The sequence below is a fragment of the Rhipicephalus sanguineus genome, chromosome 6 (genome assembly GCF_013339695.2).
Source record: "Rhipicephalus sanguineus isolate Rsan-2018 chromosome 6, BIME_Rsan_1.4, whole genome shotgun sequence".
Classification (NCBI taxonomy): Eukaryota; Metazoa; Arthropoda; class Arachnida; order Ixodida; family Ixodidae; genus Rhipicephalus; species Rhipicephalus sanguineus.
The window spans coordinates 164,057,660-164,084,494 of record NC_051181.1 but is presented as its reverse complement, the minus strand read 5'-3'; the positions used below and the strand labels follow the sequence as shown (position 1 = coordinate 164,084,494).

Here is a 26,835-nt window from a genome sequence, read left to right as displayed (position 1 = left end):
AAAATTGCTTGTGGTGGTTTCGATATTAACGTTCAAGTCGTTTTAAGTCACAGCAAGTCACAGTATTAATCCACCATTATCCACTTGTACGATGTTCTGCCGGGCTGCACCAGAGTTTGTTCATGGGGTTGGGGATGTTCTGTTGTACCAGTTACCAGGCGCTGGTTGTGCCGTCGTTTGAGAAGTGTTTTGATCGTTTGATTCCATCGTTTCTTTTGGCGTGACTATCCCTGCAGCCGTAAAGCTCATTCGCTTCCATGCACAACTCTATACAGGTAAGCGCAATGTGCTTAGACGGTGTCTCCTCGCCAAACACCTGTTGCGTGCATCTCGTCTGAGCCATTTCATATACTTTTAAAAGGAAGCTTTTGCACGAGGCAGTGTCTGCGTGTTGTGGCATTTTTTACAATAGTAATGGTAACTGTGGTTACGAGCGCCTTTCTGGCTCGTAGGAGAACACGAGACTGAGGAGTTTCCATGTTGTCATGTGTAACATGATATGCGTAATATGCAAATCATGATATTCATGTTTGTCATACATTCATATCATGCTATGCCAATTTTGGTGCATACCAAGTTGGCAAGGCATAGATGAGAGTACCAAGACAAAGGCGCTGAGACAGATGGACGGATGGACAGATGTGGTCAAAGTGACTTTGATTTGCCAAGAAATGCTTCACATTTATAGCTTGCTTTTCAGAGTCTCGTGATTTAAACTTTTTAAATGCAACAAGCGTCATCATATTCAGTGAAGTAATTAATGACGAAAACTATTTATCCTATCTTGCGTAAGCCAACACTTGCTCTAACTCATGAACAAAAATTAAATGTGGAACTTTACTTTTTTTTTTTCAGGTATTCCGAACTCGCAATGAAGAGAGGCACCATTCTTCAGTGTGGCACTGATCAAGGAGGCATTCTTAACGACCCCGTCACCCACTATGTCCTGTTTCAACCAGAAATCGGGACACAAGAGACTAGGCACACCTCCGATATACCAGGCGACGACGCTGTTTATGTGGTGACCGATTCGCCTGAGCCTTCTGGTACTGTGACCACGGAAGAATGGCTCTCGGCATCAGGCAGCCTTTCTGAATGCAGCACGACAGAGCAAACTGCAAATCACGTAAAAATGAAGAAAAAGCATTCATTCGTTTGGGAACACTTTGAACGCCACACGTTGGACAAGTGCAGCCAGGTGTGCAAACACTGCAATAAGAGCGTGCGTCTTGGAAAAGAAGGTGGTTGCAGCAAACTAGGCACCACAGCTATGCGTCGCCACCTTCAAATCCACCATGCACAACTCTTGCCTGGTGTTTCGCCACGAGCAAGTGTTGTGCGCACCAAAAAATCACGAGCTGCGGATAGTGCAAGTGACATTGCAAGAACTAGTGGCAGTAAGAACAAGAGCTTGGATAGGAAAAGCAAGCGGCAGTTTTCATCGTCAGTTTGGCAGCACTTCGATTATAATAGTAGTGACAGATTCTTGGTAGTGTGCAAAATCTGTAGAATGCAAGTGCGTTTGGGAAAGGATGGTGGCTGCAACAGAGTGGGAACAACTGCAATGCACAAGCATGTCACCATTCATCACAAATTCTTACTTCAGAAAAACCCTGCCCTCGGAACGAGAGAACAGAGTCGCAGCAGGAGAAGCCAGGAAGTGTCCTGCAACATGACCAAGAGGTCACCAGTGCCACCTACAGTTGCTGCTGTACACCATAAAACACCTGAAGCCAAGAGCGATTCCTGTGGACCACATCACCTTAACTCAGTGGCTCTAAACCACTGCTTGGCAATGTACATAGCTAACAGTATCCAGCCGTTCTCATTCGCAGAAGAACCAGCTTTTCTTGAGTTCATGCACTGTTGTGTGCCACAGTGGAAAGTTCCCAAGAAGAGTTATTTTGCTGACTGCGGAGTTCCTGCGCTTGCAACCATGATTAAAGAAGCAGTGAGAAAGGACCTGAAAACTTGTGTTGGGGGTACAGTGCACTTAGGCACTGAAACGTGGCAGGGCCCCCACATGTTTGACCTAGTGTCTGTTACAGCATTCTGGGTGAAGACTCAAGAGCCTGAACAGAATCTTGTAAGATGCAAGGCTGTCTTGGATGTTGTCAACCTTGGAGAGTCATGTACTGTTGAAAATGTCAATCAAGCCTTGGAGACGGCTATTAAAGATTGGCTACTGCCTGCAGAGCTTAGGGTAGGGCATGTAATTACTGAGCGTTTACCCAGTGAAGCACTGTGTTTCGCTGAAATGCAGCTGAAGCATGTCACTTGCATGGCCCACTGTCTCAACTTTGAAGTAGAAAATCTGCTCTTCACGTTTCATAGTAAGCTAGGTGACTCTTTTGAGGTGGCCCGCTCTATTTGCAGCCAGTTGTGCCGCAGTGAGGCAGCTAGAGCCAAATTGAAAGTAATTCAGTCACACCACAACCTTAAGCAGCGGCCACTCGTGCCGGATTCTCCTACTAACTGGAAAAGTACTCTGCGCATGTTAAAGCACTTCTGTGAGCAGAAGCTGGCAGTAAATGAGTATCTGAAAGTGACAGGCGGAATATCTATCAGCCCAGAGCAATGGTTAGTGCTCAGAGATGCAGCTAGTGTGCTGCAGCCTGTGGAAGAAGTTGTTCGCCTCCTGAGCATGGATTCAGCCATGCTGGGACAGGTCCTTCCGCTGCTCTGTTTTGCTGAGAAAATGCTACAGAGTACGTTGGAGAGATCAGAAAGAGGCAGTCCTGCACATTGGCTTTCGGCCCACCTCCTTTCGAAGCTTAGCTCAAGTAGCCATGTTACTGCTGTAAAAGCAGACCTCACATACTGGACTGCAAGCTTCTTGGACCCTCGTTTCAGGGACACCTTCTGCAGTTACATTGGTGGTGATGAAGTGACGGCAGAGCAAAAGCTTAACAAGGTAAAGAAGCACCTTATCGTGAAAATACGCGAAACTTACATGCACACAACAAAGTCATTATATGTAGCTAATACTGACAAGTTGCCATATCAAGATGAAACTGCCCCATCACTCGACGAGGACTTTTCGCTGTGGCTTACAAATGCCGAGCAGATGGGGCTCACCAGGTCAAAGGCTGAAGTTTCTTCAGACAGCACAGACATAGAGGGAGCAGCAGCTGCCAAGTTTGAACTCGAGGCCTACATGCAAGACAGCATTGCCGATTTCTCGGCACCCATGAGTGATCCGGCATTGTATTGGCAGACAAAGCGGATGATTTGGCCATCTTTATACACTGTAGCAGTTACATACCTGGCATGCCCCCCGACCAACACGTACTCAGAAAGAATGTTTGAAAAATATGGTGCTGTTGCTTCTGAAGGTAGGCAGGGTATCTGTGCCGATACTCTGAGCTTATTCTGTTTCATACGAATGAATCACAACTGGGTGCCAAAGGACATTTCAGATGCACCAGCCGATGTGATAGACTCGTTACGCAATGCCATGGACAAAGGCAACACTGATCAATATACTAACACTCAGTTTGTAGATGCAGATAGCGAAGTGCTGCTGAAGAGAGTTATTTTTCAAGACTGACGTTATCACGTAAAGAATTACAAAGGTATCCACTGTTCAGGCAGAAGTCATAGCAGTGCCCAGTGTTGCCTTCTCCATTTGCCAGCTTGCATCCTCTTTACTGATATGTGCTGAGTCTTTCAAACAGCTACTGTGAAATACATGATTGAAACTAAAAAATTTACTGCTTCCATATTCATTTTCAGATGTTTACATTTAGCCACTCATGTGGCCCTTCTGCGTGTTGAATCGCCCCCGATTACCCAGGTATAAGACAGGAGTTTTGTGAAAGAGTTGTGTGGTCGTTCCCAATTTGTAGAATGGGCACCACCTGCACATGTTAATGCCATCATGGCACAAGAAGTTAAAAGTTGTGATGCTTACATAACGTAAAGCGAAGTATTTTGTTGTAGCATTTGGTGTGCACGCCATACATGTCAGCCGTTTTTTTTTTTTCTCTTTCAAATGTGCAGTACATATATCCCTTTAGGTTTGCATGGATTGCGGCACACAAGATAAAGTGTTACTGGCCTGCAGCACTGCTTTTGATACATTCCTGTCATTATTGACAGGGTCACAAGCTACAAGCATTAAAGGGATACTGATGCACGAAAATTTTGTTTTTTTGTATCAAATGAAAAGCCAGGCCCTCAAGAGCCTAGAAAATGAACTGGTGAGCGTGAGTGCACCCTAGAAAGTTGAACACGTCTTAATTTAAACCAGTTTTGGTTCCTGCTATACTCCGATGCCACAACATGGTATGAGCTTCTCATTACTTGCTTACGCTGGATATTCTAACGTTTCCACGGCCACTCCGCTCCATGGCTCTGTTGGCGACGTGCAAGCAGCTGTTTTGTATGTTTTGTTACCTGTTGTCATTACAACTAACCGTACTAACGCGTGAAGTCGCCAAAATTGATACTGCAGCCCGACGTCACTCTAGTGTCGAGGTCAGTAGGTGTACCATGCGAGAATAGAGTTTAATGTTGAAACAAAAGTATCAGCATTTCCTAAGCTTCGCACTGTATACAGGAGATTTGTATGACAAATCCAGCTTCGAAAATTGGCGCGAGTACCCCTTTGAAAGAGGTCTGCCACTTAGAACTGTGCTCGTGTATACTATGATGCTTCCTAGTGGTGAAGGTTCATTTCATTTCCCTTTGTTGATAGAGTTTAGGGACACAGCTGCTGCCTTCTCTTTTCTATCCTGCCTTTTGCTTTGTATCACTGGCTTTATTAACCATTCCATGACCGTGAAAAAAAAAATATTGTGCTATATTTACTGAATTTTTCTTAGAGCGCAGTTCCTAGGTGCCCGTTCCTGCATTGAGCATCGTCCTTTGTTGGCCCTCGCTGTATCCGCCTGCCTCACGTGCCTCAAGCCGTGCAATGCTCTTCTTTCGCAGAGTTTGGCTCTGAAGCCTTCGCCCCCGAAAGAGAAAAAAAAAAATATAAGCACCAAAAAGTAGGCAAAATATAAAAGCAATAAAAGAATAAAAATAAAGCATATGTAAGTGCAGTCGCAATGCCAAAGCAGAAAATAAGCAAATGAAAAAAACTAACAAAAGAGTAAGACCAATTAAAAGAAATAATAAAAATAAAGAGCGGTACGACTGCACGTGCATACCTGCACCTTGTGTGTTGCATCGTTTTTTCTTTTGTCCGTGCCCCTTATGCACAACGTTGTACCACCAACTAATTTGCCTCGGTATATATCGCCAGATGAAGAGTCGCACTGTCCCTTCCCCTAAGACGACACGAAGGCAAAAGCCATCTTCTCAGTTGATTGTATTGATCCCCCCGCAAAGCTTTCTGCACCTCATGTGGCGTTGCACTTCCCCCTGGACACCCCTGACCAAGACACTGTCAAATTCTGGCGATCATCTATAACTGTCATGACATCACCCTGTGATGTCATCTCTGATCACGACTTTTTGCATTGTTTGTGTTGACGCCAAAGTTTTACTCATGACGAGGCATGTTTTTCACCACAATAATCGTGCTTCTCTTTTTTTTTTTCCACATGGAGTGCAAGGTGTGTCATGCCTCCTTGAATGCAGTAGCACAGCCTGTTCCCCACCAAAAAGGCTATCTGCACCATTCTGTAGTTTCAATGCAATATTCATGGCAACGCTCAGAAGCCATGTTCCACGTGTAGAGATACAGATGAAATTGCTTTTTTGTACAGTCCTTGCGGCAAACAAAATATTGGCAGTCTTGTGCACCACAGTTGGTATGGTGCCCGTGGACTGCGGTAACCTCTATTGTGCAGCACTAGTTTTAAGAAGTTTACAGCAAAGCTGTGTACCTCTAGCCTGTGTGTTCCCAGGCTGGTACTCTGGGCGGCTCGCATCCATATGTAGACAAAAATGGAGATGGAAAGGCGGCGCACTCATGCTGGAGGAAAGAAGGGGAAAGTGTGTGGTGGCGGTGCTTGCCTTGGCATTGTGTCGTGGTGTTGCTGTAGTATGACAAATGCTACGAGAAACCGGAGGAGGTGAGATGGCGCAGCGTGCTCACCATCGACAGATATCAACAGCAGCAATGTGAATACAGATGGCGAAAGCGGGACCGTGCTAAAGCGGAGGATGCATCTAAAGACCACGAGTCCGAGGAAAAATATCAGTCTCCAGTTGGTCATGCAGACACCTATCTGCAGTGCTCATTTTAATTGTTCAGTGCAACTTTTTTCAAAAGTTACTGGCAAGGACCAACTGCAAAAGAAACTTGGGACTGCGTAAAAAGCCTAGTTCAAGACTGTGTAGGTACAGATGCATGTCAGTGCAAAATCTTGCGCTTGAGTTACAAATGGAAGTGTCATGAAAAGCTAGCAAAAATAGCACTGTTTGATACCATAACTGAAGAAAAATCCATTACTGTTTGCCGGAAGCAACACCTTTCAGGCTGGCGCACTGAAAAATCTCGAAGGCACTACCTTTGAGATTTTGTCCATTGCATATATGGCAACGCCTTACATCAGAATAGAAGGCGTTGCCATCTGTGTACAACCACATACCCTTGACTACCATTACCACTACCACCAAATGAAAAAAAATGACAGTTCCAATAGCAAACGCTAAGGAGAGAACAGCGAAGGCATATGCTCTTACAAGACACTCATTGACTTGGATGTTCCCAATCGCATTCACACATCTACCAGCTATCCTGAAGCTTTCTGAACCTCACCCCTTGTTGCACTACCTCCGAGATCGGCCCACCTTTGATGAAGCGATGATGCCATGTGATGACGTCGCAAATTTCAATGATCTGTGACGTCATGATGACGCCATTTTGTAACATCATTGATGACGTCGTGCGACATTTTGCCCCAGGTCTTGCGAAGTCTCGCAGTGCCTCAGCAGGTTTCGCAAAATCTCTCAACTCATGCAACATACAAGGCTTTTGCTTAAAGGAGTACAGACAAGATTTTGAGGCACCCCAAAAGGGACAATTTTCATTTCCAGCATGCACACTATCAACGCTCTTCACACACCGGAGCCAAACACATATAAATATTCTACTTTGATTTTAGTTTTCGCTGCCCAGCATCTGCAAGCCAGCCCCACCGCAATGGACATTATCACGACTGGTCAATACAGTGCGCTGTGTTTGCGAAATCTGCGTCCTGCATGCAGCCTAAATCGCAGAAATTGCTCCGAGTTTCTGGAAGACAATTCACTCGTCGTTGTTTATGTGAACCACGTGCGACTGACAGCAAACCGACAGCTGTTGCTAGTATGTCGAGAATTGCAGTCTTCCCGTGATGTCAGATTTGTGTTGACACGTCACTGCAAAGCCACCCCCTCGATACCGAAACCGAAATTGCTGTTATAAGGCAGCGATATTAAAAATATATTCAATGCATTCCCAAGCAGTACAACACTCTTTTTAGGGTTCTTGACACCCGTGTTTTCATTTAGAGCAACCCAAAATATTTAAAATTCATGTCAGTACTCTTTTAATAAATACATGTACCCTCGTCTAATCCTGTGCGATGTGCTACAGCTTCGCTGGTCATCCAGCTTCATGGAGTCAAATGGCTCCTTCGGCGACACAAATTATAGCACAAAAAGTGAACTTTATTGGCTATGTGGGAACCTCATTACAAGAGTACTTGTGTGGAAGTCAAGGCAGCAGGGCAGAATTCTTTTGCATAATGGGAATTGCTGCATGAACAGAAAATGTACCATATAAAAAAAATGACTGATGCAATTGCGCAATAAAGACAGGAGGTGCTAAAAACAATGGTCAACACAATGTCCTGTCAGCATACTACTGCCCAGCTGACTTGAGCTTATATTCTGCCAGGTAGAACATTTCGCAAGTATGTTTCCCCGTGATCTGGTGAGGCTGAACCAGTCTTCGTAAATAATAAACGGCTTTTGTCAACAGGACTGACAAAAGTTTGCAGTAATGAGCGCCAGAATAGTGGCACTGAATTTCACAGGCTATTGAAAAATAAACAGAAGGACCTTTCCCAGCTCCCTTGAGAATATGCAACAAGGAAAACCCTCCTGTTGCGTCTATTTTAAAAGTAGATACGTAGGCAGCTTAACTTAATGAAGAAACAATGATGAAAGTGTCACGACTGTTTGGAGACAACTACATGTGTGAGAGCAACCATTCTTAAAAAGCCACCCAACAAATCATACCTGCACGTTAGACCATTACAAAATACAAGTGGGCATTGGGTCAGACGTGTTCATTTCAAGACAACTGTATGTACAAAAGAGAAGTGTGTTGCTCATCTTGGACAAGGGTGTAACAAAAGAAAGATAAGTGGTTCTTAAATACAGAGTAGTGTGCCACCGGCAAATTGTGGACTTCACTCGGCTCTCACTGCAAGACACAGACCACTACCTCGCACGAATCTTGGTACCACACACATAGACACTCCTGTGTGCTCCGGCAAATTGTCTCCTTGGTAGCGCAGAAACAAGCACTTGTTTCACTCCCTGCTCTCCTCGGGGCCCCAAGCACAGCTTTCAGTGTCCAAAGCCACATTGCCATGTCCCACCTCAAAAAACAAACCACCTCGTCTTTCCACATTTACACACACAAACACTGCATTCTTCACCAATTCTCTACGTAGCTTCCAATGGCCACTCCACACACTGTCTTTTCTCCACAAGCCGAGGTACACATACAGCATAATGAAGAGTAGTAAATGGACAAAACACAGGGTCTCATCAATTCTCACACATGCGCATGTTGTGATGGCAAAGAGTATGTGGAATAACGACAAACGAGCCAGTAGGCCCTCGGTTCAGTCTCACTGCATTCCATACTAAGAGTGCTAGCAGCATCCAACACATACATAAGCAAAGAGGTGGTGGGCCAATGCAGCAACAACCTTGATTGTACATTCCTCTCTGATGCCAGAAAACACAATGTGACAGACAAATGTATTGGGGGAAAATACAAAAAAAGGCAAAACAGCGCTGGGAAGCAAACTGGCGCTAACACAGAAGAAAAATGTCCATCAGTGCTGTTGCACGTTGTGAAACCAAAGCATATCACCACAAGTGCTTGTGGCACTTTTTATTTCAAATACCGATTTGTTGCAGCTGCTGCCAGTGGCAGACCACCTGAGGCATCAAAACGAAGAGATGGCAAATGGCATCACCCACACTGGACACACAAAATTGCAGCAATGTGCTTCCTTCATGTTGTTTGTGCTCCTGGCCATTGAAGTGCCAGATAACAGGAGGAGCTCATCATTTGATGTGGCTGGACCATCTGCAACGTGTGTCTCTCGGGTTTACACAGATGAAATGAGCCCGCGAGTGCCACACAAAAGGAAGAGAGAGAAGGGGCAGAAAGGGGGCGAGAGAGGAGGTCTTGTAGCATTGTTAGGAGGCTTCATCGTTGCTGAGAACCAACAGCGAGCTACCACTGCCTCGACCTGGCGGAGGTCTGGACGCTGCGTCGCCCGAGGTGGAAGTAGTTGTGGAGGTTGTTCCCAGACTGCTGCTAGCCAATCTTTCAATGTCATCGAGGCTCAGGCTGGCAACGGATTGGGAGAAGTCCTGCAGAGATGATCGGTGTTCCAGGTTCAAGACACACTCGATGACCAATCGCAATCACTTACAAAAAACTCACAGGGACTCCTATGCATTTGCCTAGGATGACTCGTAGTTGTAAGCCACCCGGTATGACTATTTTACCGTGCATTTTATGTCATGCGAATGCTGCTTCCTGGTTTTTACTCAAGCAAACACCACTGCAACAATACACAACTTGTGCTTCTGAAGGCACGAGGCACACAGGTGGTCATGTGACTTTAGGCTGAGTCACGCAAACACTGTTTTAAAGGGACCGACAACTGCCCAGAACATGAAATGAGATGACTCCACTGATGGAAAGGTTGTCCGTCTCAGTGACTCAAACCAACCCTGCTTGTTTCGCGAGAGATGGATTTATATTTTTATTGAAGTGAAAGTCGCGAAAAATGACCTGTGCCACCTCTGGCGGCAAAAACATGAACGATCCGATGAACCCGGCCACGTGACCTTTGATTGCTGTACGCAGTCGACGATTTTTTTTGTTAGTATTGAAATATTGTTCGTTTCTTTATATTAAAAAGTATTACTCCATAAAAATGTACATATAGGCCTGCGTTAGTAGTATGTATTAAAGTGGCACTGCCTTCGCGTGACATAACGATCCCATGATCATCAGCGCGCCTTGAGCAACTTTTCAGTGTGCTCAAAGACCGTGCACGCAGTTTCCAGGTTGCTAAGATTTTGGAGCGACATAGTTTTGCTACCTTGTCTCTGAAATGACGCACGCTGCTACTCGGCACGGCCTCTCATACGCGTAGTGATGTTTTCGATGACTTGGCTTGGCTCGTGCATCGAGAGAGTAACGACGCCGAGACAAGCCACCCATGACACAGGCGCAGGCAACCTTGGACGCATGCGCACACAACGTGATACAGATACAGGGAAGGTGTATAATGGCACATCATTTCATTGTAACAGCTTGTTATTTTCAAAAATAGTTGAAAAGCTATAAATAGAGGTGGTTAAGCATAGTTACAGGAACTCCTGCAAAAGCAGAGCGATAGCTTTCACAAATCGCGAGAAGGGCTGGTGACATCGCTATCAATTCTCAGCGTTGCTGGAGGAAAGGTGCGCGCGTGTTTAGAGCCTTTCAGATCGAAAAATACGTACTGCTTGTAAAATAACTACGTGCTTTTGGGATTAACTACTGCAGCTACAAACACTGCGAAGGGTCAGCTTCTGTCGCGCCTTAAAAAAATGGGTCAAAAAAGATCAGTTGTCGGTCCCTTTAACACAAACGCTGTAAAGATGAACTGAATGTGCAGCTCGCACACCCGGAGCCACGAGGTGCGCAGATGGTCATGTGACTTCTTGTACAACATGCCAGCTTTCCGCCAAGTGACCCTTCTCGCAAGGAATTTTCAGCATTTGCCTTAAGAACTTGAAACAGTGGCCCATCATGCCGCTTTCAATACATGCAGACTAGGTGAGCGTACTCAGGCAGGCTTCCCCACCAGGATAGGTAATTTGCACATCTTCCTACATACACAAACAGAAAATACAACAGTAACAATGACTATAAAGACGGCAAAAGTTCTGCAAAGCGCTGTACCTTAAATCGAGTGAAAGCATAAACAAGTGTGTCCTAATGTACAATGCTTGGTATAAAATTTAAAAATTTTATTTCCAATATTTCAACTGCCAAAACTATACATTAAGGCATTGGACTTGGCTAGTTGGCACATAGTCACAAAGGATAAAAAACCAGCGGAAAACACCGGACACAGCGAAAAGAGGCCACCTGTGTGCCTCGTGCCTTCAGAAGCACAGCTTGTCCCGTCGACTTCTTTTTGCTGTGTCCTGTGTTTTCCGCTGGTTTTTTTATCCTCTGTGTATACATTAAGAGGCACACTGTAGCGGAGGACTCCGGATCAGTTATGGCCATAGCTGATCGTGTACCTAAACTGAAGTATGCAAGCATTCTTAATTACACCCACTCCGAAATGCAGCCATTAGAGCAAGGATGTGAACGTGTGACACTGTGCTGAGATGCACAAAGCCACCATAGATGGTGACCTTTGGTAACCAAATACTACAGCTGAACTTTGCTATAATGAAATTCCTCAGCCACAAGACAAGCACAACGCTGTCATCAGCAAAAAAGAGAATAATAATCAGGCTGACACGCAGCTAAGTGTCTCCAGCAGATTTTGTTGCTTCACTGATGGTTTGCTGTGCCAATACATGGCACACAGACAACACAATTGGTGGTGAAAAAAACAGTGGAGTTTTCAGAGTATAATTTATCAGTCAAAAAACACCAGACCTGCACGGAAAGCGCAGCACAGACACAGCGAAAGCTGGAAGAGCGACATTTCTAGAGCCCATCATAAACTCTCTTGTGGCTACTAATAAAAGTACACTAGCAACGTACCCACTACGGCACAAATCATAGTTTTTGTGAAGTTGGGAAGCACCCATCACGACATCATTCGTCATTCTGCAGAAAAGCGAAGTAGCATCTGTGAGGCATTATGTGCACTTTGTTGATGCGACAGCTGATGACGAAATATGGCTGAGCCCTTTGTAATGGGTTGGAAGCATTCAACAACCCACTCATTGCGCAAGTGGCATTGTGTGATGCCTGGTTATTATTTATATACCTGTATTAGTAGCCACAGGAGAGTTTATAACGGGCTCTAGAAAAGCCGCTCTTCCAGCTTTCGCTGTGACTGTGCTGCGCTTTCCGCGCAGGCCTGGCGTTTTTATTTTACTCTTCTACCACGCTATATTATATATGTTAATGTGGTTCCTTCCCAACATGAAGCCTCTATAGGGTCTTTTTGCAAAGCAGTTTCAAGCACCGGTATGGCTCTGAGGTAGAACACTGGGCTCCCACTCAGAGGGCCCAGGTTCGAACCTCGTTCCATTCTGGAAATTTTTTTATTTCGCGTGACAGTGGTTACGGACACCGGCGGTGGCAGCAGACAAGTACGGCACCAAAAACGGCCCTTGTTGTGATCTCATAACAGCTTTCGCTGTAAAACATGGAGGACGCTTGAGCTTTGCCTTCAAAAGTAGAACACAACAGCGTAATTGGACCATGTTCGTACTGCCTTCCAAATCGCTAGCCTGGCTTCGCATCTCGGTTGACACCTAAACCGTGCTGCAAGAAAAGCCAAAGCATGGACGTATGCCGGCTCCTGGATCTATGCACGTGGTGCAACAAAACAAGGAAAGCGTGTCTGTAGGTCCTTTGCGCCACCTCGCAGGATTTCTGTCAAGCCGCTGAAGAACATCCGAGATGTACGTACTCCCAACGCTAAATGATGTATATAAATAAATAGCTTGCCGTTAGTATGCTAGAGGATGTATGCGTGGTGGCCGAGCAGCTAAATGCATCGCGCCACGAAGCGAAGGGTCGCAGGTTCGAATCCTCGCTCCCACTCGAACCAAAGATTTTTTATTATTTCTTTATTTGCATCTACCTTGAATTATTACTCACGGACAACGCTCATCTTTCATTCACAACTAAAGACACCGACGACACAAACACCAAAATTTCTGCAAAACTAGCTTTTTAACGCTATCACGTTAAAACTGATTCAATGTCTCACTTTAGGTGTCTCTTTAAAATATGTTCAAGGCTAGGTGTGTCAATAATATGCAGTCAGAGGTACCTTATGTATGCAGAGCAGAACACTTACATTTAGCGTTTGAAATTTTGGTGTCGAGGGTCCTTTAACCCTTTGAGGGTCGATATTTTTTGCGGAATGCATCCCAGAAATGTGTATTTTTTATTGCTAAATTAAATTCTTCAGATCAATTTATTTAAGAAAATAATCTAAAATTTTTTGGGTGACCATTAAGTGACAAAAAAATGTAATTTGTGTGGTTACATACACATGGTTTATTCGCAAGTCACAGCAAGATGAATTCTAAAAAAGAAACCTATACGAATATTAAAAAATTATGCATTGAAAGAAACATCTGTGTAGTTCAGATGTACAAAAATAAGTGCATAAAGAGGCGTTAAGTGGAAACAAGGGGGGAGAAAAGCCACTTTTGATCCAACCAGCATCGTCTAGCTGCGCACGCTTTTGAGATGTAGCTCACTCATCAACATGAGTCTCAACTCGTAAGTAACTTCTTGTATGATGGGCTGACATTTACTGGATTGGATTTTGATTCAGCAGTCGAGCGGAGATTCGGAGGAATCGCCACTAGACTCACTTGCGGCAGAAAAATCGGCACGCACTTCCATAGTGAAAGCAAACTGCATGGATGAGCGCACTGATGAAAACTGCATAGTTGTGAGCGCATCCAGAAAGTGAAAACAAGTCCGAAACCTATAATAATCCTTCATCTTATCGCCAACGAGACTGAAGCGGTTTTTGTGAGTCCCCGAAAGAGGAAACGCAACCACAGCGATGTCGTTTGTGTCAGTCAGTGCCTGCACAAAAACAGGCGTAATCGCGTGTTGGGGAGCAATAAACGAGAGAATAACAATTCGGTCACCTTTTGAAAGATTCTCAACTGGAAAGCCATCAGTTTTGCAAGCACAACAAGCGGGAACTGGCCGAAGAACAGAACTGAAACTAGCCGGCGCACCGCTGTAGTAAAGCATTAAAAAAAACGGAGAGACATCGGCGCAAGGAAAAAATTTCCGCATATTCCCGCAGTGAGGCAGCACATGCCAAGCAAGAGCAATGATTGAAAAGGGTGCGCGTTTTAAACATACAGGCAATGACATACACGTACATCTTTTGAGTCTTGTGGCTGTTGCGAATGACGTACAGTTGCCGACCATTTATTTGGACGCTGAAAATTCGGACATGCTCGTTTATTCAAACAACTTTGTGGCACCGCCACTTGTCCCCATTGAAGTAATGTAAATTCACGACCGAAAATTCAGATGCCCCACAATGCGCCATTCGATTTTTCGGACTCCGGCTGGCTGATTAAGTGCGACGATGAACGTCATGACAAGCTGTCCGCAATGTTTACAACATTTTTGCTAGGTTGCCAGCACTGAAAGGTTGCACTGGCTATGGCTGGAGATCGTGCCATTGTAAAAATTCATGCCGAAAGTACAATTGCCAATCTCTAAGGCTATGTTTCTTTGCTACATGTACTGGTCACCTTCCGGCTTTAGCCAGCCGAGTATCCATATAATGGCTACCATGGCCAAACCGCAAGCCAAGCCAAGCCACGCTCGTAGTAGCTCGGTGCGGCATGTGAGAACGACCACACTTACGACACGGACAAAGAGAGAAGTACACCACGAGCACTGCAGCCCAAACTAGCCCGGCGTCGTTCCGTTTTGGCGTTTTAGGGTTTGCGTTGTCAGCTGTTTATGCGGCTAAGGCTGATCCGCGTCTCGCGCTTTGTGTCTCGCTCTCTTGTTTGATGCTTGACATGCAAGGCCTGATCTGCTGAAATGGCTCTGACACTACCCGTTCCATCTGCGCCGTCGATACTAATGAAAAAAACGCGGCTACTACAAGACACTGACAATGGCAAAAAAAGCCGTGATTATTCGCCAGGTCGAAGGCAGCTAACCTAAATCCGACGTTGCTCGGGAGTTTTCACCAAGTTGGACGATGATGAGATCGTCTGTCAGGTCCTCGAACCAGCGCAGGTGGACGGTGACTCTGACGATGTGCATGTGACACGTTTTAAAATGCGGATTTAGCGCAGGCCATAACAGCGCTTTTGACAACCTACAGTGATGGCCAAACACTGGCTGAAATAAAAGCAGACTTGCCTGTCTGTAAGCATGCTTGTGTGCAGACGTGAATTGCAAAGTTTTTCCGGCCACTTGGCCAGTAAAGGTGCTTTTTTTTTTCCTGGTGAATCCTTTTTTTTTTAGACTCTCGATTATTTGGACTTTTTGGCTGTTCCCGCCAAGTCCGAATAAACGGTCGGCGACTGTACGTGTATGTCTTTGACCCTCAAAGGGTTAACCCACACCTATTAGCACACACTTTTTCTTCCAAATAGGCCTGCACGGAAAATTCTGGTAAGGTATGCAACCAAACATTGTAGCAGACAATGTTCACATCAGCCAGTGCATACTATCATCAAGCTTGCTGCTTGTTGCCATTATATGACATTAACATGCCATGCATATGACACTTGTGCAAGGCTATATCAATGCACAATATTATTTTTAAAGGGGTCCTGACACCATTTTTCGAAGGTAAGTTCACTCTGCCATAAAGATCTCCTGTATACAGAGACGGGTTTGAAGCTCAGCAAACGCTGAAAAGATATTTCATTTTGACATTAAAGTCAATTTCACCATGGCGCACCTACCGACATCGACACTAGCTTGACGTCAGGCTACAGTACTAATTCTGGTAACTTCACGCAGCGGTTTGCCTAGTTGTGATGACGTCAGGTGCTAAAACTTTCAAAATGGCCGCTTGCTTTCAATATGGCCACGCCCACGGTTTGCCGTGGTGGTCTAGTGGTTAGTTACAGGCGTTTGATGATCGAAATGAGGCCCTCGCTCGTTTCCCTCTTTCACTCGCTAGGCTCCGTTAGTCGGCTCATCTCGCCTCCTCGGCGGGCGAGGAGGAAGAGCAGGGAGCGGGCGTATATATTGTGCAGAAGAACAGGTTTTAGGTGCTGCTGACATGACCAGATGCAGGTGCTGATATCACAACCAATGCTGGGGAAACTGAAAGGCCGAGAGAGGAGCACGGGATGGTGTTTTGCTTTTGTGGCATGCTCGTGGCATGAAGCGCTGCCACATTTAGCAATGTTGGTCATAATCGCATTCTGAACTCAATACGCATGTTTGCTTGAAATGTTAAAAGAACATTGAAGGTGCTTTAGGGGCCCTTTAAGTCTTTCCATACTGCCGAGAAAATAGATGGGTTTTTGTAGGTTACACTAGATCTTTTTTGCAGAAGGAACTACTGCACCTAACATTTTATGTAATACATCAACGAAAAGTGCAATGAATGAACTTATCACTCATACAAGATTCATTACCAAGATTTATGTTATGCGAGCGATATAAACTGCCAAATTCAAGATTATAGGACAACATTGAACAGAGTTTGTAGACATGCTTCCATCTTCTAAAAGAAACACATAACAGGAATTATGAGATATACAAAACGTAATGTCACCTAATAGGCACCATCCCCCCAAAATTAAAACTTTTTCATTAAGCAGGACTCTCCTGACAAAAACCTTACTGTAAGCACTACAATTGGGCGTGTCATGTTGCAAAGCAGTTGGATGTAAAGCATAGTGTTAACGTGACATGTCTTGCAGTAAACTCTTGTTTTCTGCTTGGTTTTCTAGTCGCACTTAAATTTTTTACAGTTGCTATAAGTTTCCATACTGGCAGGCTGGTGCTGAAACGCAAACTAAGACGGTCCAAAGCAGAAAGCGAAGCTGACCAATGTTCCGGGCAGGTTTGCATCATCATTGCTCTCAAACTCAAAGTCCGACCAAAAAGCAGCATCCTCAGACTCGCTGCTGCTTGTTAAATCAATACAATTAGCCACAAACACTCCAGGATGCTGATATCTGCGGTCTTTCAAAGCGCATGAGCATGCCGCATCCGGCAACGGCCATTCTCGCTTTCCACTTAGACCATCGTGCAACTTTGGGGTGCGTTAAAAAATCAAGGCCACGTAGGAAGAAAAACATACTACATAAAGAAGAAAACTGCAGTTCTTTGCCTTTATGACGGATGGCGCAGCGTGTCCGTGATTGGCGCAGAATGGTTCAAAAACAGCAATTCAAATCATTGATAGCGGGCTATTGATGCCCTATGGGCGTGGTACGGAAAGAGTTAAGGTGAAAGCCTTAAGTGCCTTCTCATCAGATAAAAAAACACGCCATACAATACAAAACCCCACATGACCTCAATAAAAAACAGATAAAGATCAGGGTTCAAGCGAGAATTGAACCGAGGTATTCTACCACTGATAGCCACGCCAGTGCTTGAATCTACTTAGGAAAAAGGCCCTGTAATGTCGCCATTTCAGGCAAGGAGATACAATAACGTGTGGCAGAAGCATTGAATTGCACCAGGCATCACATCATTTGAAGTGCGTAACAAGTGGCTGGTTGAGAGCTGCCAACACATCACAAAGGGCCAAGCTATAATTCATCATCACCATCAGTCACAGCGTCAAGAAAGTGTGCAACTACTCCCACGACCTTGAACTCATATGATGATGATAAAATAGACACACCAAATAGCTATCGCCGTCTAGCTATAGGGTCGTCTTAGATGAATGCATAAGGAACCCTGTGAGTTTTGGAGATTCTGATGAAATGCTTCACATTATAATAGTTGAAAATATGAATGATCTGCTTATTCAGGTTTCAGTAATCGCACTGCTGCAACTGGAAAGTTGCCCAATGCAAACGAACTTGTAATCGTCAATTTACCAAAACGTGTATTCAGCATATGAGCTGCCAACACGGTACAGTGGACTGCCGATTACACAGAGATCTCTGCGATAGATGTGCTAGCAATTGTCACTGGTGGCCCTGGCACAGGCAGCAGTGATGTCGATTAAATAGCAAGAGCACCAAGGGCACCAGAAAACGAAATATATTTAGGTGTGCTCCAGTGAGGTAGGTCAACCAAGGACAATACAATCTGCCACCTCGTTGTTGCAGATTCTGTGGTGGACACAGTGATGCCATTTATATGGAAGCTTAGGCGGTGGTTCTCGCTTGACGTGCATAGCCACTTTCAGCTGCAGTGCACTGCGCCCAGCATTTTTCATCCTGAAATGGGCACTTTGCCCATGAGCAGCTCAGAATTTTTTGGTCGCTCATTAGTGAGGACCAACCTTAGTGAAACAACACAGGCACATAAGCTTAGCATCACTACCTGTATGAAGCCCACGATGAAAGAGAGTGTACACTCGGTGACAACCTAAGAAAAAATGGCAAGTCTGCCCACAGAATCACGGTGCAACTTCCCTTCACCTATGAAAGAGTCGTGCTAGCTGGTTTCTGCTTGAACCGTAAGTACTTTTATCTTGGCTAATGTAAACAGCATGCATATTAGGAGTTAAAGGTTTGTCATAAGTATTTAAAACATTATGTTTGGCTGAACAGCGATGTCAGAAACCCTGACAAGATTTGCCAGGACGTTCAAGTTTCCAACCTAAAACCAGCAACACAAGCATGTGTCTGCATGGGAAAGTAAACTATCTGAAACACTACAGAAGCACTTGGGCGGCACAAGTGCTATTGGATGGAGCATTTATGCAAATTCTGTGTGGGAGGGTCAGCGATATGGCTGTGGGTGGAGCCGGCATTTTTTCTTAGGTTGTAACCGACTATGATGAATGCAACGTGCTGCATAACCTACATTTTTTTTCTCTGTGTTTCTATTACACATCCAATAACTTTAAACAACTTGTTATAAATAAATGAAGCATTCAGAAAATGGTTAATGCAGCTGCACACTTAACACATGCAAGGCAAGTGACGGTAAAAGACGAACATACCTTTTTATATTCTTCTAACACTTTCTCAGCATCCTCATGGGAGAATTGGGACAGCAGGAATTTGCGCATTTGGTCCCACACGACTGTAGCATTGTCAGCTGCCTTAAGAACAAATAGGTGCAGCCTGTTCCCTTCTACAATGTTGTAGTCCCCCAGAGATAGGCTATCTGCAGAAAGTCAATAACAACATGCCGTATCAGATTCATAAATTTCAGTATAGCTTTACCAATGTAAGCATCGAGAAAATGATTACTCAATCTGGCATTCCTGAGGCATATAGGGACATGCTAGTGTATCAGCTCCACTGAATCGCTTGTTACTAAAGAAAAAGCCACTACAAAATGCAATGATCCGGACATGACAAAAGCAAAACTGGCAAAGGCACATCACGAAAACGAACGAGAAAGTATCGCAGACCCGCCGGCCGCACGGATCAACACTAACGATTCCTTGGTTATATTTTTTTTATCGAAACACTTCAATCTTTCGAAGCCCGGCGAGCGTCTTAGCTTAGGCCACTGAGAAATGAAAAACTGAATAATTAAACAAATCTATGCATACTCAGAGATACACATCACACATACCTGAGAGTGTCTTGCCTCTGAACACTAGGCGCTGCTGGTCTACAGGAATTTGCAGTTGTTGGGCAACGAGATGTTTGACTGCGCTGATGGAAGAACTCGCAGATACCTGCGAAAAAGTGCTCTTTTTAGGGAAGGCGAACTCTACGCGTCGATAAATGGTGCCGCCCTAGCACTTGCTCGTGAGGCAGCAATAATAGTTTCAAGGGAGTAGAAAGAACAAATCAAGTGCAAAGCAGCAGCTGATGACGCTACCAGGAACCCAGCCGCAGTACGGCTGTCGCTGGCGCAGCTGCGTGGTTGCACATCGAATTTACCAGTCTAACCGGAGGTAATAAAACACAACGATGCGCGTTATAAGAGCGCCGGGAGTGGACGCAGCTAGAATGGTAAAACGAATCAAGGTTATTACGTACCCCACTTACCTCTATTGTGCATTCTTCACCCTGAAGGATTTTCACAGATATAAACATATTGCCTCTACTACTTGTGCGTTCTTGTGACGTGATAAGTGTGTCCTACTGCTCTATCATGACCGCGTCACTAGTCCGAGAGTCACAGGTGAAAATTTTGGGGTAAAGTTCGACTCGAACCCCTCCGGTCCACAAACACAGAGCAAACGAAGCATAGGCCTAACTCAAGTGAACGCGGAGGGATACAAGAGATGCGGCAAAACTTTTTATTTAACAATTTTATACGTATAACCAGAACACTAAGAGTAAGTATTGAATTAGGGTGTTATTATTTTCTTTTAAACTCAACGTTTCTTTTAAATCTCGCGTATGGTTGCAGTATTTGAACTATTTTCTTTCACGTTACACTGTTTTAGACGTGCTAAGGCTCTACCAGCTGTGTGGCCCTCTAGCGAAAACATTTATAGAATTGTGCGATTTGCCGCAACCTTAACTTCTCGCTCAGTTTCCTTAAAAGGGCTTATTTTATAATAGATTATCTGTAACAATTTACATGATTACAATTTCTCACGGAACCAAAACCGAAACAGTTTGTGTGGCTTCAAGCCATGCTTCAAGCATGATTGCATTGGAGCACTGCACGGTAACTCTATGCTGCACGGGTTCGGTCCTGAAGCTCCGGGCTTAGGGTCGGGCCTGGCTTAGACTTTGCCCAGTTCTTAAGATTGTTCCACATACGTTGTGCATAACCTCGGTGATACGATCACGGCTCGTACGAATTTCGGAGTGATACGAATTTATCTGTGGTCCCGGCCAAGGCCCATTAGCGTGCAATGTAATGGAATACGGTTGTTACGAACCGATTTTCATCCGGTGACATTTGATACAAACGTATGCTACCACGCAGGTACGAACAGGTGCTGCCCGTGCTGTCGCGGAAGACCAGTCAATCACGCGCGGTCATGCGCGCCGCGCCGCCAGTTTGTCAGAACAGGCCATCAGCGGCGCGTCGTAACCTCCGAGACATCGAAGACTGTGCGCGCGAATCTTGGAGGTCTCAATGCGTCTTCATCCACCTTCGTGTTTAGATTACAGATAACGCTAACGTAGCTCTCTCTCTCTCTCTCTTTTAACGTGTCTCCGATTTCCACAGGAGATTCCAGAATTTTGAGCGAACCTCCTGATTGTGCGGGCAGGGCAGTAAATCTCCCGAAAAACATCCAAAACACTGCCGCGATAAGAAAGTAATAACAGCAAAGGACAGCGGTCCTAAATTTTTGTGGCATTCAATTACATTCAGTCGTGTGCAAAGCGCTCCATAAGTCATTTTAGCCGCAGCACTCTGATGTCATGCGAAAAAAGCGTGCCAAGATTTGGAAGGGGCTACTAGCTGTCACGGGTCACAGCACACCTGGTTAATTAATTACACACGAGCACGCGCCGCATATTTTCGAGTACAAGTATGATCGTTCACATCTAAAAGCAATCATTCAGAATGGTTTATGACGTTGCTGCGTCCCTGAGAAATCATAAATGAAAACATGCGCCAGCTTTCTTTTGTCGCATAATAATTTTCCATGTTTTCTGGTGATACGAATTTCGGATGATACGTATATTTTTGGTGACTCCACGAGATTCGTATCACCGAGGTTTTACTGTAATATATACACACACATATTTTATCTCGAAAAAACGCTTTATTTATGTTGGGCACGCTATTTGGAGAAGTTTTATGAGGGACAAGTACTGAACTTTTGCTTACTTGATTTATCTGAAACAGGCGGACTATAAGTGAACAGACCAGACGCTTATATAGTTAACATCTCACTGTTTTGTGCTTAATTAATTGCATTCGCTATTATATTATATTCCAAATGTTATTTTGTTATCGCAGTAGTAAATGTACTATATAATAAATTCATATGTATAACTTATTATCAGAAGAGCGATCACAGAGCTACAAAGCGCGGCAACGTTCTTGAAAGTTCCAGCAGTCCACTAAAACGAATGGCCTGCGTGGAGTCTCGTTACACAGAATCACTATAACGGCACATTATTTTTCCGTGGCTCCTCACGGCTCCCAGTGGTCATGCGACGCGACGTGCACATGTACAACAGCCTGCTTTATGTGGCCACATTGTTAACGTCTGAGCTTTCGTTTTGTTCCACTATATGGCGCGAGAGCTATATGATACTGCCGCAACAACGTTAGAATGTGCAGGAATAGCATAGGTCCATTAAAAGACTACGCGGCGGCATTCCTTAATGATGAGGTCGATGGGCTTGAAAAAAAAAAAAAAACAGTTGCCAATTCCGTGGCGGGAGATGTCCCCTTACCTCGAACCATATACACCTAATGAGTAATCATCGGGAAGCTTATTCGCACCTTTATTATCAAACTGGAACGAACCCCCAAAATAGATCCAAATTGTCCACCTCCTGCCAGTCCTCCGCGTAGTCCAATCGCCATCTTCTACCGTACAACATCGTTAGCAAGGCATACACCATTATAATATGAAAAAAAAAAAAAAGAGCACAGTACAAACTGTGCATAACATGCACTGCTTAAACCTGCGAGGGGAAGCTCTGAAAGAGGAGTTTTAATGATCATATTGAAGAGTGGCACGACGTTCGGGAAGAAGAAAAATGAAGGGATGAGCCGGACAGATATGTTTATTCTGCAGAGGTCTGCAGAGATGTCCGAAATTTGCTCCAGTGGTGGAAGTCTGAGAACAACTGCTGACGTCTTCACAATTCACAAGGCAGATTTTGTGCGCCCCTGCGGCTTGCGCAGGCAGTTCAAGGGGCTTTAGTGCTGCAGGATATCTGATGCAACAGCGCCCCAGGCGAAAATTTTCTCCAAGTGGAACCACTTGAAGTGGATTATTGAACCTGGATTTGAAGTGGTCCCACTTGGCAAGTGGTCCCACTTGCAAAGTGGAACCACTTGCCAAGTGGTTCCACTTCAAATCCAGGTTCAATAATCCACTTCAAGTGGTTCCACTTGCCAAGTGGTCTCACTTCGCAAGTGGGACCGCCTGCCTAACGTATCCTCTTGCCAAGTGGTCTTAGGAACCACTGGTGCACTTCAATAAATATCAGAAACAAATACTTGTTTTTACAATAATTTATTGATAAGTGAATGGCACTTAAAAAAAGGAAATAATGTGAAGTCAAAAGAAAAGATTTTGGAAGCATTCAATCTTCCTTTCTCTTTGTCCTCTTGACGTCTTGAATTTTTTTTAAAAAATGGTAGACAAATTGTCCAGCGTTTCCTTAACTGGGACTCCGCTCCTCGACCCCCAATGTGTCACGGTGTCTGCAAAGGAGGCAGAAATTAAAACAGCCGTGGGATACATAATTATGTACAGCACAATTAAATTGACCACAATCTTACCAATAATCAAAGCAACCTTGTGTAGACTCAGTTGCTTCCGCACGACTGCGTTGGGGTTCTTGTAGTCCTTGGGGGCTAATTTGCCTCCATAACTTCGCTCCGCCAATCCTTCGCGACCTCATATGGCTTGGGCCATATCCTTTACAACGAGTGGAGGTTTTTTATGGCCCAGGATTTTTTCCGCCTGCTTGCTTCCAATCATGAGGCCGTCTTTCACGTGATACTGTAAATGAGAACAAAATCTTTAAAAAAGAAATGAAGGGAACACAGTCGTGCACTTACCTTGCCATCACCAATGTCAGTAAAAGGAGTGTGGGCTTTTGGGTCTGCAGCTGATGAGAAATAAGGAGTGAAGTTGATGTTTACAGCAAAATAATAGCAACATAATGGCATTTAAAGCGTTTGGGCTTCTACGTGTGGGGAGTGCGTCTGCAGCAGGCTTGGATGTAGTGTCCATGTGTGCTGCTGGTGGTGGTGTGGGGGCTGTGTGTGACGGTTCAACTTCGTAATCCAAACCATTAAGGTCTTGGCCATCCTCCCACAGATCTGCACCCACAGTAGAGAAGTGTACAAACAATTTACAGTGGCTGTTATCAAGATACAACTCTAATTCTCAATATCTAGTCAAAAAGCTTAGGGTTCAGCTTTTTGACCAGCAAAAAAAGTTTAGAAACATTAATGTTCATGCAGTTTTGCAGACTTTACCTGTAGGGGACTGTTGTGCTTGCTCGAGAAGCGGGGCACTTTTTTGTGCCTTTTGAGGCTGAGGGGCACTTCTCGCCAGTAGCATTTCTACAACTGCAGGTATAGAAAAGAACACTTAAGAAATATATGCCGGTAACACTATAAATAAATCTAAAGAGCACATAGAATAAGATGTTATGCTATCGGTGTCAAATAAAGCACGAACAGCCGCAAGCATTAGAAATGGTATAGTGCACGCTGTCCAGACCATTGACACTTTTTTAGAGGTTCTACCAAAGCAGCCTTTGACAACAAAGATATAGCAATATAAGAAATGGCAGTATACTTACTCACTGAAAGCTTCACGTCTATTCGATCAATTCTTTCGTTGATTTTGGCAACCGCTTGTCGAAATTCATTGCGCTCTTTCAGCACACTCTCATAAGGTTCCTGTCAAGTCTCTTTCCTCATTTGCTTGTGCTTGCGTTCTTTGTTCGTGGTGTCTTCATTGAACTCCACACGCCTGTTTGAGGGTGTCTGTGCACAAGAAAAGAGAGTAAGGAGTTGAAAAGTGCTGAATAAAACTGAGAAGTGTACATTTTAATGCCTACTTGCAAAGCTCGGGCGGCTTTATTTTTTTCAAGGGCACGAGAGGCATGCTTGCTCAAAATTTCCTCATAAACAGCACTTCTTGATGCAGCCTGATCCTGTTTCATTTTTTTGTGTGCCTGCAAAAAGAAATGAAGACCAATAAGCAATTTTCGACAGAAACGTGGCAAAAGTTTAGCGCAATTAGGGTAGTACCTGTTTTGCAGTCTGCTTGGTGTTTACTGCTGACAGCTGCAGGTCAATGAGCTCTTCCTCTTGGTCAATATCTGACTGGTGTATCAGAGGCCGTGGAAGGCGCTTGCTGCCCCTTTGTTTATGTAGCTCTTGTTCCGAGTCTGTTAGGCACACGTATGAAGTCAAAATGCGCCAATATTAGTCTGGAAAAGCTGCTATACGTATAAACACTGTGTGTGTTTAGCAGTTTTGCGCCAGTGAAAAGCGCAACGCAATTCAGCATAGGTATTAAATTTAAGATAAAAAAGGCAACAAGCCATAATATATCGACATTACTGAAAGGACATACCCTGCGATACAATAAAAATGTCCGAATTTTTCCCAACAAGAGTAATGCTGGTTAATTCAACGCGGCCGGCACTGTTCAGCAAGCAACATAATTTAGATGATGACTCCTATATTAATCCTGCAAGCATATACGAATAACGAATAGCGTTAGTTGTAGATCACATGACTGTACGCACGTGGAATCATATGCCAGCCTCTCGATCGCCCACGCGCTATCGCGTCAGCGCGGGCACAGGTTGTGGCCAGAGCCCGATATGATGGGTGATGCGTTTGGCATGCAATGACGCTACCTATATATATAGCATGTGTCGAATCGCAATAAATATCTAGCTTCATTTACTTACCTGCCAGCAGCAGAATTCTACACGTGTACGATCCTGTGTTTTCCGGGTCTTCATGATCAACCCACTCTGTCCTGTAGACTTTACTTTTAATGAAGTCCTCCTTGCTTTCTGGGTAAAAGTCCTTAATGTTATTGGCAGGTATTATATACTCTTTCTTATCAAAACTGTTCAAGAATCGCACTAACGCGAACATCCTGACGCTCACACTGCTCACACGCCGTGCACCACGAGACAAAAGTGTCCGACCGTCGACAAAGCCAAAACATGGCGCTTCGTCTTTGGCTTGGCTAGAGATTACTGTTAAAACAAGTCATAACGTCAAAATATAAATTGCTATTGATTTAATGAAATGAACAGAATATATAATATAAAGTACTACTTGCAGGGGCCTAATAATAATTTGTCTAGCACTAAAAAATAGTCCACGTATCTACATAAGTGTTCTGTGCATCTACGGTCAAGCCAAGGCCAAGCCGTGTCAAGCAACGTCGGTAATCTTTGCCACCGTCTTTGCACGCGTGCGTACATGGCTATTGATGTTCGATTACCGTTGACTTTTTTATTATTCATTGTTGACTTGGACGTCTTTAGACCGCTGCAGCGTGCTCATCAGCAAAAATAGACAATCTGTGGTAGGCGTGATGAACACGAGTCAAAAAACCCGCAAGCGATATCTGGAGCCTGAAGCGTGGAATGACCGCTTGCCAAAATCGACGCAACACAAAGTAAGGAAGAATGCTCCTGCACAGCCTTCTACGGACGTTTTTTCGGGAGAACGTACGGTCTCAAGCGCTTCTGAATCCTCGGACGATAATGAAGCTGGTGAGTCAGCCGAGGATATTGGACGACAAAACTACGTGAGTTCATTTGTGGGAGATGAGTCGGCTAGTGACTGCGACACTACTGACGATGAGTTCGCACCCGCCGAAGATAATCTGTCTAATGCGACGCAGCCGTGTGATGGACTCCCAAACTCGGACTTCTTCCGATTGGAGTTTGCGCGCCCGCTTGGCAACACAAACTCCTTGTCTGTTGGGGATGCACTTGTACTTGTTTTGGACTTCGCCATAAAGCATGGTCTAGCTGTCATGGACCGCTGTAGAAGATCTCCTGAGATTGTGTAATAATATTTTAGGCTCAAGTGTGCTTCCAGACAGCAAGTACCTTTTCCGAAAGTTCTGTGCAACCTCACCAGAAGACATGAAGTTCTACTTTTACTGCCCGTTTTGTAATCGGCTGCTGGCCAAGACGGGT

The 26,835-nt window shown here is 44.6% G+C and overlaps 3 protein-coding genes across 7 annotated transcripts; 1 reads left to right on the top strand and 2 right to left on the bottom strand.

Annotated features, from left to right (window-relative positions):
- The first annotated feature begins 43 nt into the window (after positions 1-43).
- Positions 44-5,125, top strand: LOC119396972 (zinc finger BED domain-containing protein 4). The gene is made up of 2 exons (XM_037664372.2): positions 44-275; positions 856-5,125. Exon 2 carries the CDS (start codon positions 872-874, stop codon positions 3,548-3,550), a length of 2,679 nt encoding a protein of 892 aa, XP_037520300.1. The 5' UTR covers positions 44-275; positions 856-871; the 3' UTR covers positions 3,551-5,125.
- A 2,471-nt stretch (positions 5,126-7,596) lies between these two features.
- LOC119396971 (ubiquitin-like protein 4A) lies at positions 7,597-20,267 on the bottom strand. 2 transcript variants are annotated; one of them, XM_037664370.2, is made up of 4 exons: positions 20,029-20,267; positions 19,616-19,721; positions 19,032-19,198; positions 7,597-9,558 (listed from the first exon to the last, which is right to left on the bottom strand). In XM_037664370.2, exons 1-4 carry the CDS (start codon positions 20,083-20,085, stop codon positions 9,382-9,384), a joined length of 507 nt encoding a protein of 168 aa, XP_037520298.1. In that variant the 5' UTR covers positions 20,086-20,267; the 3' UTR covers positions 7,597-9,381. The 2 variants fall into 2 exon arrangements, with proteins under 2 accessions (XP_037520298.1, XP_037520299.1); XM_037664371.2 differs by having other exon boundaries at positions 20,038-20,267.
- Positions 20,268-23,143: 2,876 nt separating this feature from the next.
- LOC119396968 (uncharacterized) lies at positions 23,144-25,838 on the bottom strand. Of its 4 annotated transcripts, none has more exons than XR_007416664.1 (8): positions 25,582-25,838; positions 24,911-25,050; positions 24,704-24,834; positions 24,457-24,643; positions 24,128-24,220; positions 23,705-23,968; positions 23,423-23,645; positions 23,144-23,344 (listed from the first exon to the last, which is right to left on the bottom strand). XR_007416664.1 is itself a non-coding variant. In XM_049417293.1 (5 exons), the coding sequence occupies exons 1-4, from the start codon at positions 24,210-24,212 to the stop codon at positions 23,541-23,543; spliced, it is 372 nt and encodes a 123-aa protein (XP_049273250.1). In that variant the 5' UTR covers positions 24,213-24,450; the 3' UTR covers positions 23,144-23,344; positions 23,423-23,540. The 4 variants fall into 4 exon arrangements, 1 of the variants encoding a protein (XP_049273250.1); XR_007416663.1 differs by having other exon boundaries at positions 24,718-24,834; XR_007416662.1 differs by having other exon boundaries at positions 24,457-24,834.
- Positions 25,839-26,835: the final 997 nt, after the last annotated feature.

Excerpts from the sequence above, each read along its gene's own strand:
- LOC119396972 (XM_037664372.2), top strand. The coding sequence starts at position 872 with ATGAAGAGAGGCACCATTCTTCAGTGTGGCACTGATCAAGGAGGCATT.
- LOC119396971 (XM_037664370.2), bottom strand. The coding sequence starts at position 20,085 with ATGTTTATATCTGTGAAAATCCTTCAGGGTGAAGAATGCACAATAGAG. Across the intron at positions 19,722-20,028 it reads GCACAATAGAGGTAAGTGGG|GTATCTGCGAGTTCTTCCAT; the intron begins GTACGTAATAAC and ends ACTTTTTCGCAG. Across the intron at positions 19,199-19,615 it reads CAGAGGCAAGACACTCTCAG|ATAGCCTATCTCTGGGGGAC; the intron begins GTATGTGTGATG and ends GACTTTCTGCAG.
- LOC119396968 (XM_049417293.1), bottom strand. The coding sequence starts at position 24,212 with ATGCTACTGGCGAGAAGTGCCCCTCAGCCTCAAAAGGCACAAAAAAGT. Across the intron at positions 23,969-24,127 it reads AGCACAACAGTCCCCTACAG|ATCTGTGGGAGGATGGCCAA; the intron begins GTAAAGTCTGCA and ends CTGTGGGTGCAG. Across the intron at positions 23,646-23,704 it reads CTGACATTGGTGATGGCAAG|TATCACGTGAAAGACGGCCT; the intron begins GTAAGTGCACGA and ends TCTCATTTACAG.